The sequence below is a fragment of the Eublepharis macularius genome, chromosome 5 (assembly GCF_028583425.1).
Source record: "Eublepharis macularius isolate TG4126 chromosome 5, MPM_Emac_v1.0, whole genome shotgun sequence".
NCBI lineage: Eukaryota > Metazoa > Chordata > Lepidosauria > Squamata > Eublepharidae > Eublepharis > Eublepharis macularius.
In genome coordinates, this window is record NC_072794.1 from 28,650,238 (window position 1) to 28,663,465 (window position 13,228).

The 13,228-nt window shown below is 45.6% G+C and overlaps 1 protein-coding gene across 1 annotated transcript in view; it reads left to right on the top strand.

Moving 5' to 3' along the window:
• The window catches only part of ASTN1 (astrotactin 1), a 241,140-nt gene that overhangs the window by 182,750 nt on the left and 45,162 nt on the right, over positions 1-13,228 (top strand). The window contains exons 12-14 of the mRNA XM_054980818.1: positions 7,173-7,339; positions 9,995-10,189; positions 12,057-12,184. Of these exons, the coding sequence (XP_054836793.1) occupies positions 7,173-7,339; positions 9,995-10,189; positions 12,057-12,184 (490 nt within the window). The remainder of the gene's footprint in view (positions 1-7,172; positions 7,340-9,994; positions 10,190-12,056; positions 12,185-13,228) is intronic.

Genomic DNA, 13,228 nt, shown 5'->3' on the forward strand with positions numbered 1-13,228 from the left:
CTGACTTCAGAAAATCCAGAGGAGGGCGGTCATGAATTCTAATGAAAACCTTAAAGATCGGGTTGCTTTCAATGGAAGCAGGCAGACTTTCAGGTGTTCTGGACTCAGTCTGTTCAAGATAAGAATCAGCACTTTGAACTGAGCCCGGAAACAAACAGGCAGCCGGGAACATTCTTTAAAGAGTCAGCATTGCCTGTAAGACGGTGATTGCTGTTCCCCATGCAAAGGACAACAAATTATGGTGCAGTGGACACTGTATATTTTACTCCAATATACGGCTCCCCACTACACCATTGTTTTTTGTTCTTTGCTCTGTCACTGGTGCAGCTGTCTTCTCCATCATGGCTGTACCACGTGGCCACAGCCTGAAAAACAAAGGGAAGATTTTTTTTTGTTTGCTTCAAAACTATTGCTTTAATCATATGCAGAGTTCTGCATTGATTAATTAATCGATGAATCAACAAATCTGGTGCATTGACGGAGATGCTTTTTAATGAGATGACAGACCTTGTTCATACTTGTTCAGTCACAAATCTGCTCTGCCTGAAGTCAGCTGTTATGTTCAGTGATTAATGTTGACCCCATCTGTGGGACAGTAGGCCAGATTTAACAGCCTCAGAAAATCTTCAAGGGGGGAATTCTTATATCTTCCCTTTATGGGCTAAAAACTGCGATACAGAATTTAACACTGTTTCTAATTTACAGGCCCCTGTATCAGAGCAGTTGACATATGCTCTGTGGAATGTTCAAGCAACATTATCTCGAGCTGCTTCCAGTGCAGCTAGTGATACTGGCAGGCAGCAGAATGAGGCACAGGAAAAGCATCCTTTAGGCAGAGCAGTGGAGGAGGAGGAGGGTTTCAACAATATCTGGGAGAGGTATCAAACAGAGAGAAAAGTTGTAACCCCCAAGGACTCCCTGAGCATCAGAGGAGGCTATCGAGGGAGCAGGAGACCTGCCTTTCCTCTGAGGCTTCTGTTTCCTCCATCTTGTGTGAGATGAGCCTTCTCGGGGCTCTTTTCTCAGTGGAGGAGGCATTGCCATTTGGGAGCGGAAGCAGAAATAGGCAGGAGGGGCGGGTCTTGCCGTCCTGCCTCCTTCCCAAGAAGATTCCCTCACTTTCCAGACCAGTTCTCTGGGTGAGTAAAAGTTATCTGTGCTTGGGCTTCTGCCTAGTACATTTTTAATCCCATCCTACCTCCAATATCCTGCCCTCCTCCATTTTATTCTCACAACAGTGCTGTGAGGTAGGTAGGTTATTTATTGATTTTATAGACCGCCTTTCTCAATCACAAGGCAGATTACACAGAGCAAATCAATATCACCAGCAGCTAGGATATTTAGTGAACGTACCTACATCAGCAGATAGTATCCAGGAGAGTAGTCTGCAGTCCCCATCCCTTACCAAAGCAGCTGTCAGAGCCATTTCTTACAGCACAGCCCTCCTAACTGTGTATGAAAGCCCTCCTGAATTACTCAGTTTTGTGTAGTTTGCGGAAAGCCAAGAGAGTGGGAGCTTTCCTGACTTCTTCAGGCAGGCCGTTCCATAAGATGGGGGCTACCACAAAGAAAGCATGTGTATGGGCAGCTGCTGATTTGCCCAACTGCAAAAAGCTCTGTCCAGATGAGCAAAGCTGCCATGGCAGACCATAGAGGGAGAGGCAGTTGTACAGATGTGAGGGGCCAAGGCCATGAACTATGTGATAGTTCAAACCTTGAATTTACCCAGTAACTGATGGGTACCCAGAGGAGTAACTGCAGAATGGGAGTGATATGCATGTTCCACCTAACTCCAGAAAATAAATAAGCTTTGGCATTCTGCACCATCTGAAGTCTCTGAGTTGACTTTGAGGAGACACCAGAGTTTACATTGCAACAATCTAGTCTCGATGTTATCGTGGCAGGAATCTAGGCAGCCAGATGGGCTGTGTCAAGGTAGGAGGCCATCTTCCAGGTTACTCTTAGTTGGGAGAAGGCCTTTTTTGCAACTTCATTTACTTGCTTCTCTAGCAGTCCCTAGGCTCTTAACCAAGTCAGCTAAGGTCAACTGAACCCATTCTAAGGTGGGGAGCACAGTCTCCTTCGAGATCTCTGCCTTGCCAACCAGCATCAATTCTGTCTCATCTGGGTTCAGTTTCAGTTTGTGTCCTTTCCGTCATTTGAGCATAGCTGTCAAGCAGCAGCTCAGGACCTTTCCTATACCACCAGAGGATTTGGACAACAACATACAGAGCTGGGTGTCATCTGCATGCTGATGGCATCCAGTTCCAGTGCCAAGACTACAAATGATTTCTCCTAAAGGCTTTACATAGAGGTTAAATAACATGGGTGATAAGATTGCACCTTGTGGAACCCCGTGAGATAATCCCCACACTGAAAATAGCTGGTCTCCAATAGCAACCCTTTGATTTTTTTCCATGAGGAACAATTTAAACCAGTCCAAGGCACATCCCCTGATACTTAATTCTGGCTCAGCAGGGTGACCTGGTCCACTGTATCAAAGGCTACAGGTTAAGCTGAAAGAGACCGACTGGTCTAAGATAAACTAGCAAGCCTCATGGCAGAACAGGGATTTGAATCCAGGTCTCCTAAATCCACCTAATCTAGCACTCAGACCACTATACAACATTAGCTGTATGGCACTTTGATTCCCCGAGGACCTACTTTGAGGGTGCACTTGCTTGAGCCCACCCTGCTGAGAGTGATGGAGACTGACAATAGGCAGGCAGAGACCCTGAAGGCTTTTTGCGGGGGAGCAATGTGAGAAAGAGACACTTCGTTCACTGGTAGAGCAAGAAAAAGCCAGTTTGGTGTAGTGGTTAAGAGTGCAGGACTCTAATCTGGAGAACGTGCTTTGATTCCCCTCTCCTCCACTTGAAGCCAGCTGGCTGACCTTGGGCCAGTCACAGCTTCTTGCAGCTCTCTCAGCTTCTCCCACCTCCTTCTCCCCACCACCTTTGTGGTGGGGATAATGATAACATACTTTGTAAACTGCTCTGAGTGGGTGTTAAGTTGTCCTGAAGGGCGGTATATAAATCAAATGTTGTTATTATATATTATTATAGAAGGTGGGGTGAATAGGGCAGCATTAGTGACAGACACCCCACAACTGTTGCCATGTGGTTATAGGTGAATGGAGTAAATTATGAGGGGGAAGCAAAACCATCATGCCAGGGTTGCTTCCAGAAGCGAATGGAAGCACCCAACAGTAGCAGTTATCACAGGAGCAGGTGGTAACAGCAGAAGCCCAAATGCAACATCGATTTCACTGGGATGCTGCCCTTCAGTTTGCCCCCCTCCCTCATGGTCCCAGCCCTGCTCTCCCCCCTTGCTTCCTTTTGCCTACCAAGCCCCACTGTAACATTATAGCACAGCTAAGCAGAGAAATTGGGAGAAAAGCCTGTAAAGAGCGACTGAAAAGAGAGGAGAAGTACTGCATAGCAGCAAGCTGTTCTGTACCATTTTGAAAGTGGAGCTTTGGTCCACCCTATCCCTGTGGGTGCTTACAGGTGGAGTGTTCCCCCATAGGCCCCAAGCAGTTCCCTCTTTTAACCGGAGAAAAGGGGGGTCCACATTGAAGGGGGAAGCCCGGGGAATGCCATGAGTCATACTTTGAATGAGCACAATGTCATGTGGTCTTTCGTCTTTAACCTGAGTACTTTATGCATTTCTTGGGTCAGGAGGGGGGAATCCCCATGGGCAAGCAACCAAAGGCACTCTTCCTTTGTGCAGGGTAGGGTTACCTCCGCAAACGGAAGGCACATCCTACCAGGAAATGGTCCTGCACAAGCCTCATTGAAATGGAGGTATTCAAGAGCACGACTGCCGAGCACTCCTGTTCAGTTCTGTGATTCTCCGACCCTGAGTCAAACTTCCCTGGCTACTGTGGTGTGATTTTTCTTCCCCTTCTCCCCACACTGGTGCTGCTGGTTCTGGCGGGGTTGAATTTCCACGACAGCTACCAAGCCATCAGATCAATCAGGAACATGCACACTCACCTCCCTCGCCCACCCCCCAGCTTGCTAGCACATCTGGCCAAACAGACGGGGAGCCAATGAGATGGGGATGGGTGCTGGGTGGGATCCCCAGGCACCTCATTTGCCTGTTTGTTACCATCCCAAACATCTGGGCCTGCGCATTGAGTGGCAGCATCATAAAAACACCTACAGTGCCCTCGCGCTTTGGCATTCCAGCTGGTGCTGGAGGGGGAGGTGCAACCCGGGGCAGGATGAGAACCTAGTGAGTCCGCAGGGGGCTGTTTGTTTTGGAAATTGCAGAATTAATGTCAGCACGCAACCTGTGTCCTGTTGCGCGAGCTTCAGTCGCCAGGACAGCAAGGGGGAAAATGCATTTCAGAAACAAATCCTTTATTAACACTGCATGAGCCGGACCACAAGACTGGGGTAGGAGTGCAATCTGCAATGCTTTTACACTTGGTTCTACAAAGAGATCAATTTGAAATCAAAGGGTTGGATCCCACAACACTGCACTAGCGGAGTCGCTTTCCTTTGCCAGAAGGAACCTCCCACCAAAAGAAAGCACTTCTGCTAGCAGAATAGATCTATGGGATCCAATCCCAAACTTTCTTGAGGGTGTATTATCAGTTAGCTGTTTACTGTGTTTTCTTAAGTGACTTCTTTATAATACTAATCAAAGATAGCACAAAATGTGTTATCTTTGCTGGAAAATGGATAGCTGGAAAATGTGGGGGAAACAGTCCCCGGTGTTTTTCCATCACCTCTTTGATGACATTTTCTTAAGAACCAAGAGGTGGGTTCTGTTCCAGGTTCACAGAAAGCACTGTGTTCACTTGAGAATGACTGGAGAGAACAGAAGTGTGACTAACAGTGCCATCCTAAGGAGAGCCACGTCCTTCTAGGAGCTCCAAGTGCCAGTTTGGTGTAGTGGTTATGAGCGCAGGACTCTAATCTGGAGAGCCGGGTTTGATTCCCCACTCCTCCACTTGAAGCCAGCTGGGTGACCTTGGGTCAGTCACAGCTTCTAGGAGCTCTCTCAGCTCCACCCACCGCACAGGGTGTTTGTTGTGGGGATAATAATGACATACTTTGTAAACTGCTCTGAGTGGGCGTTAAGTTGTCCTGAAGGTGATATATAAATTGAATGTTGTTGTTGTTGTTATTCTGTGGAACACCTGAAATTCCGTACTCAGAATCTGGGATGGTGAGACCTTTGACATAAATGTGATCACTGTGCATTGATCAAACACCTCTGTTACATGCGAACTGTGGTGGTGATTGACTCTCCTCTACATTGGTGTGTGATGCCTGGCACAAAGACAGAGGCGAGCAGCTTTATGCTGGGCGCCACTACAGGTTCATGGCTCATCTGCGGCATTTCTTTAAGGTGCCAGTGGGGATACCATGTGCCATGGACACTGCCTTGCAATAAGTCCTTTTAGGTTTTTAAAAATTATTTCCCCTGCATAGGGCAGGAAACAACAACTCCCATGAGACTGTGCAAAAATGCACTTGAACAAATTGATCTGGCTCTGGTCAGCCATTCAGTGAATTAAAATGTCATCGTGTGGTCTGGTGGTTAGAATGTTAGTCTAGAATGTGGGAGGTCCAGATTGGATTCCCCACTCTGGCCTGGAAGCTTGCTGGGTGACCTTGGGCCCCTCACACACTTTCAGCCTAACCTAACTCACAGGGTTGTTGTGGGAATTAAGAGAGCAATGAAAGCCACTTTGAATCCCCATTGGGGAGAAAGGCAGGGTATAAATGAAATAAATAATAGTAATGCGCATAGACACCAAAGAAATGGATCCTCTAAATGTGGAATGCCTTTTTGTTAACGAAGAATCCGACTTGTTTAAGTAGTTCAGATGCAAATGAACAATCTGTCTAGTTTGAGTGCCTACGATTGCCATGTACAAGGAGGACACAAACCAAACAGGTTAATGTCCATGCTGAGAGCTAGACAGTGTTGATCCAGTGCAGTTGCCCTGAATATTCCTGCAGAGCTCCCATCTTCATCCAGGAGCCAACTGCACACCCACTTCCACATATTGAAGAAAACACAGATGGTCCCTGGGTCTTCGTGAAGCAACAAGCAAATGAAACTGCCAGTCAGAGTATTGTCTACTCTGACTGGCAGCCGCAATCTGGGAGAGGCCTTTCCCATCACCTACTGCCTGGTCCTTTTAACTGGAGGTGCCAGGGATTGAACCTGGGACCTTCTGGGTGCAAAGCAAATGCTCTGCTACAAAGCCATGTTTCCTCCCAGCTGGTAGAAGGGAGGCAACCAAGTTGGCCAACTCAGCCTGCAAATCCTGGAGCGCCGCCTCCTGTTTGCCCACATCAGTCGTGCAAGCAGGTACCTAAAAAGAAGCACCAAGCCTGGGTGAATGAGTCCGAAGGGCTGCATGGCATCCAGGTTGAACAGGAAGGGCAAGAAGACAGAGTGAAAGAGTAGTCGGAGTACCAGCAGCAAGGACTAATGAGAGTGAACTTTAGAAGTGTTGTGGTGTTGGAGGTGGGGAGATAAAATGCGCATTCCGAGATTTGGCCATGGAATGCATACACTGAGAGAGTAAGAGGAAAGAGATAACGGCAAGGTTGTGAACTTGAGCCAGAAAATTATCTTTCACAGGAATGTGGAGGATGAGAAGGATGGGTGAGGTGAGCCGAAGTTCAGTTTCCCCAAGGCTGAGAAGCAGGAAATTGCAAAGGAGGCCTCTAAAATATGATGGATGGTTCTGAAGAAGAAGTAAGGGTGGGGTTCTAGTTGAGGTTCTTCTCACAGAAGTTAGGTTCCTTGAAATATCTGGCTGGGATATGCAGTGAGGGTTCATGTCACATACTAATAGGCAGTGGGGAAATGATTGTGTTGCTGTGTGTTGGAACACCGTTTTGTGGCAATCAGTTAAACACTAAGGAAGAGCCAGCATGGTGCAGTGGTTAGAGCATCAGACTAGGATTTGCAAGATTCAATGGAAGGGTGACCTGGGGCCCGTCACACATACTCAGCCTAACCTACCTCGCAGGGTTGTGAAGTGAAAATGGAAGAGAGAACAATGCAAGCTACTTTGGGTCCCCATGGGAGAGAACGGCAGGGTGTAAATAAAATAGAACAGAACAAGAGATTCGCAGTCTTTCATACTGGGCCAGTGGCTAACCTCCCATGTGCTGCTGTGCTTTCTGCCCCACTAGTGCCCCACTGGTCTCAGCCCCATGAAAGACGGCACGGGCTGCTACGATCGCCACGTTGGTGTGGACTGCTCTGATGGATTCAATGGCGGCTGCGAGCAGCTCTGTCTGCAGCAGATGGTGCCTCTGCCCGAAGACCCTACTCTGTACAATATTCTTATGTTCTGCGGGTGAGTGCCAGTGCTGAAAAATGTAACTAATCTGGAGCTACCTAACCTTGGACCCTAAGCTTTGCTTCTCTTCTTGTCCCTCTTCATCTGTGGTGATCTTCCGCTGCACAGCGCTTTGTTCTGCTACTAGGTGCTTTTTGGCTTGTTGGAAAACACTGGTTTTGCAGGGACAGAAACTCCTAGTGCCAGAGGAATTCATTCCACAGTGGAAAACCTCCTCTGCCGTTGAAAAGGGCAGGGCTGGCATCAGTGTTCCCTGTGGGGCAGCTGCCAGGGCCCAGAACCACATCTCCTGCTGTGATCGAGTGATCTGGTTCACATAGTAAGGATACTGACCTCTCCTTGGCATAGATCCCTGAGCAGTCTTTCCACTTTGTCTTAGTGTTCCATAGATTAGCGTTGCCTAGTTTTTCATTGCCCCCATCTTCAGGATTAATTTGGAGATTTTCTTTGCAGTTTGCAACAATTTTCAGTTTGTTTGAGGTTTTTTTTTTTTCCTTTATAAGCTTTGTACCAGTGCACTTGCCCATTGATTAAAACTGAGCGAAAATGGAATCCTCATGCTATTGCATACGTCCTGGTGTGCATCAGTAACTGGTACAGGGGGGGGGGGGGAAATGTGCAAATGGGAATCTTTTAAAATATGGAAGGATGGCTGGTTGGTAATACATTGGTGCTAATCTGGAAACAAGATCAGGTATTTTAGAATCCAAATATTTCAGGATAAATTTAGATAAATAAATAAATAAAATAAATAAATAGATTGGGAAAATTTTGGAAGTGCCTCTACCAGTAATGGTTTAAGCAGAGGAGGGGGGGGCCTTATGCCAAATGTGCACATGATTGGCAGGAGTTTACCTGAATGTGGGAAAAGGTAGGTTCTGTATTAATGATATTTTCATACTGCTCATTCATTTATTTTCCTGCATTCATCATTTTGTTTGCAAGATCTGAGCAGGGCTGTTACTGATAGGACACTTTTGGAGGTCTTTCATTCATAGTGTTGCTGTAAGTTGGAAGTGACATGACAGCACATGACACACACACACATGTATCCCATAATAATCTATTTACACATTGTAAGATCCTGGTACATGAAAGTAATACCCCTTCAGTAATGGTCTGTCTTGTCCTTTGAATTTCCCTTTTTGTTTCATTGTTTTCAGGCTAATTAATTACTTCCTGTTTTAATGGCTTCCTATTTCCTGGCTTGCTGTCCTCTCTGGCACTCATGAATAAATACTTGATTGACAGTTCTTGAGTGGAGGAAAGGGGGTATGAGTAAGGGTTGCCAGGCCTAGGTTGAAAAATTCCTGAAGATTTTGGGGGTGGAGCCTGGAGAGGGTGGGGTTTGGGGAGGGGCCTCAGAATGGTGTAATGCCATCCTCCAACGTAGCCATTTTCTCCAGGAGAACTGATCTCTGTTGCCGGGAGATCAGTTGTAATTCCGGGAGATCTCCAGCCACCATCTGGAAGCTGGCAACCCTAGCTTGAGTACAGTTTTTAAACTTTGCAACAAGCCATAGTCACCACTCCTTTTATTTCATTGTTTATTATCTTTATAATATAAAAAACCTGAATTGCAAAAATCAGTGACTTGAATTTTTGCAAAGTTTTTAAAAATGTTCATAAGACCCATCCCTAGCGCCCCACAAGAGCTGATAATCAAGCATTTCTTCATGAGTAGCCTGCGAAAACATGAAGTAATTAATCAGACTGAAAGGAAAAGAAAGAGATTACATTTTTTAAAGGGAGCCTGGAAAGACTTCATAGCTATTTGACTGTCCATGTACAAAGCTCTGGTACTGCATTTACATTCAAAGTAAAAGAAAAAAATCACCATACATGAGGTCATTAGGAAAACGGAACACGGGATTACTAGAATGCAGTGTATTATCCAGTATAATCTGGGGGGGGGGCTGTAAAAAGAAGCAAAGAAAGTGCAATTGCAGATGCCATGGCTAACGTAAAAGAGCTCAAGGTTTTTATAAAACAGTCACCACAGCAAAACAGTAATTTGTGTGAACTTGTTCACTGTTTTGATTTTAGCCCTCGAAATTAGATGCAGAAGCCCTGAGGAACTGCCTCTCGTAGTACGCTCCTGTATAATGTACAGCCCTGTTTTGCAGACTCTGCTCTGGGGAACCTTGAAGCTGCTGGGAAGCTTCCTGGGGATTTTTCAGTTAGCAGATTATTAATGGCAAAGAAGCTTCCCAGAAAAACCACTTGCTGCTCACCACAGTCAATCTTCCTCATGCATGTGCAGTTGTGAGGAAGTTTTGGTTACATCCTAAGGGGCTCTCTCAGTTCACTTGGTGAGGTCCAACAGATCCTGCCTGTACCATAATAAGATAATAGGCCATGCCCCGGAATCGTCCGCAGCACATGGCAGCTCCGCTGTGGACAAGACTATGAGGAAAGGATTCTCTGAAGGAGAAAAGTTTGAAAAGCACAGAATGGGCTCCACAAGGTTCCTTTTTCTCCATTTCCCCAATGTCAGTTCTAAGGATGTCAAAGAAGTCCTGTGTCTTTTGCAGCTGTGATGGAGGAAGAAGTTAAAGCGTGTGGGGATGCTCTTTTTTGCTTGAAAGAGCAGCAGCCCTCTTCCAGGCCCGGCATCTACTTCCCCGTCAAGGTATCGTTTTCCTTTGGCAGGTGCATTGAGGATTACAAGCTTGGTGTGGATGGACGATCCTGTCAGTTAATCTCAGAGTCCTGTCCAGAAGGTGGGGATTGCGAAGAGACCCGAGAGCTGCCAATGAACCAGACTCTCTTTGGGGAGATGTTCTATGGTTACAACAACCAAACCCACGAGGTGGCACCTGGTCAGGTGCTGAAGGGGACATTCAGGTGATGGTGTTATTGGAACAAGAGTATCCTTTCCACTTGGTTTCCAAACAGTGGTTGTTTAATTCTTCATATGATGTTTTCAGTGTGTGTGTGATTAACTGAAGTAAAATAAAACCATGTCCCACCGCAAGGATCTGAATTGTAACAATGCAGAAAGAAGAGAGGGAGGGGAGAGTCTGAGGTAATGAGAAATGAATATGAGCACGTTCAGGAGTCTTGTGGAGAATTATAATTTTTTTTTACCCTGAGTTTTCCTCAGGATGTATGGTTGGGGGACATTGAGGCTTTGGAGACTGAGGATAGAAAACTGATTATGTCTGACTTTCCCATAGTATGTGAGAAAAGATTCAGTTTTATGGTATTTTCCATGTTTTATTTTAAACCATCTTTTTTTTCTTTTGGGAGTGCAGCCTCCGAGATAGCTTTATCAAGGAGGAGAATGGTATAGAGTGAAAGAGAAACTTTTCCCCTTCAGACATTTTCTCACTAGAAAACTGCAGACCTGTGCTCTTTTACTCCTGCGGTGTGTGGAGAAAATACAAGTATCCATAAATTTTCCTCAGTGAGAATAAAAAGAGCTTTGGAGTGGCTTTTTCCAGGAAGAAAGTGGCAGGAGAAGAAAGAGAGCTACGCACATACACATACCCCATTCTTTCTGACAGAGCAATCCCAGGATCTGCACTTGCAAAAGAAAAAAAAAGATTAAAATAAATATGGAAGAAAACATAACCCATAGTTGAAGCCTGGGGAAGGCTGACAAAAATGCAAATATGAGACAAAATTTTCTAATGAAAAGTTACCATTTTCAGCACAAAGATGTATTTGCTTATTAAGAACATCTGTAGGTGCCCTCTTCAGAGACCTTCCCAAGGTAACTTTTTTTAAAAATAGTAAAATCATAAAAACGAAAGACATAAAAATCATCAATATTTAAAACAAGCCATAAAGCTACAAATCATAAAGAGGTAGGGAAGAAATGCTTTACTGTTTCTGTTGCCTTTCTGTTGCAATTCCCAGTACCTACCTCCACTCCCCCATTGGACTTCTACATACAAGGTAGAATGAAGTGAAGGTGAGGTTTGTAGCAGGGAAGTGGCTGGTGAAGAAGGGTTATATCAATTGCACGAAATCTCCCCCTCCCAAAGTGGCCTCATCTAGAAGAAGCCCCCATCAAGGTTCTACGTGTATGCATTTCTGAAAGGTTTCCATAAAGAAGAAGATGAGCCACTGTTGATCAGGGCCATGGAGTGAAGGGGAAGGAGCTCTTGGTTTAAGCTGAAGGACATCTTGAACCACCTCTTCAAGACATTGAGGAAGTCATAGGTGTACCAGACATAACACAGGCCAATGCAAGTTGTTGGCTTTCTTCCATATCGACATGTGTGGTTCCGGATCAGGATCAGGTTCCAAGCCATGCATCTTCCTATAAGCTGTTTCCAAATCAATGCTCTATGTAGACCTAAAAGGGATGCATCCTGGGCTCTTCTGAAATACCTCTTGCTCCACTGAGAGAAAAGTCAGAATGCAGTTTTTGGTTTGAGGAAGAGCTGTTTGGGGGGGAGGATCAAGGAAGTCAGTACCAGGAAACACATGGGATCTGTGTTGGGGATCCCTGCCATATCCCTTTCCCATTTCTCAGAGGCTAAATCTTTTCAACACGTGTTTATTCTCTACATCTATAAGAGCCAGAGGGCACAAAAATAGCTGTGGCATGGGGAGTGTGATCAGAATTACATGGCTAGAAAGTTTGGGATGGATTGCTTGATCCCTGCTCTGAAGAGAGGAGCATCCTTTGTCCTAGGGGTTTTTTGAACTTCTCATTTCTCCTTGACATATGTTGAACTTCTCTGTCTCCTGGTTTGTTCAGGCAGAACAACTTTGCTCGTGGTTTGGAGCAGCAGCTGCCAGATGGGCTTGTATTGGCCACTGTCCCACTAGAAAACCAGTGCCAAGAAGAACTCTCTGAGCCCACTCCTGATCCAGATTTCTTAACCGGTGAGTAGTTCTAACCCTGACATGAATAGCTCAGGCTAGCCTGAGCTTATCAGTTCTCAGCAGCTAAGCAACGTTGGCCTTGGTTAGTAATTGGATGGCAGACCTCCAAGGAAGACCAGGGTTGCAGAGGCAGGCAATGGCAAACCACCTCTGTTAGTCTCTTGCCTTGAAAACTCTACGGGGTTGCCATAAATTGGCTGCAACTTGATAATCCTTTCCACCTCCCAGCCAGAGCCCACTCCAGCTTGTGATGCAGTCTCATAGCTACACTGTGCAGGAACACAAATAACTTTTGTAAATCACACAAAGTTTGACTGCTGCAGCAGTTCTGAGGACAGTATGCGTTGGAAGGTGGCCAAGAAATTTAATAAACGGTGATAGAAAGTGCCTTCTGAGAAATGTGATTCGGTTGCCATTTGTCCCTTGGATCTCTTTCTCTCGAGGAAAGTTGTTTGGATTAAATGTTAGGGTGATATAGATGGGGTGAGAATGAAATAACACGTAAATAATTAAAGCAGCTCTTCTGCCAGTGATGCATGAGAAAGGAGGTTGGCCAATTTAGTCTCTCTGAACTTTGCTAGCTCCTCCCAGCGGACTGTAATTTTTTAAAAAGGCAATAAAAGCTTGATTTTATTCACCAAAATAAGCAGATCAGGCATTACCCTGAATGCACAGAGGGGAGCAGAAATGCTGAGCAAGGAGGTCCTGTTTTTTCCCCATAATTACTTTTGAAAAGGAGAGATGCACTTTAAAGTGGCCGGGAGCTGAATGCGTTGAAGTAAATGCAATTTAAAGGGACTTCGTTTTCCTGTGTTCTCCCAGACATGCAGGGGGTAGGGGTGGGGAGCTGCGTCAGCCTCCTATTTCGATTACTGAAAGATCACACTCCTAAAGGAGCGTGCCTGCTAATTGCACAGAAAGCGATTGCTTACAGCAGGCACAGTCAACTGGTGGCTCGTGTAATGGAGCTGTCCCCGAAGCACTTTAATTTGTGACACATGCATACACCCCTTCAGGAATCGTAACAAATTTTAATCAAGGCAA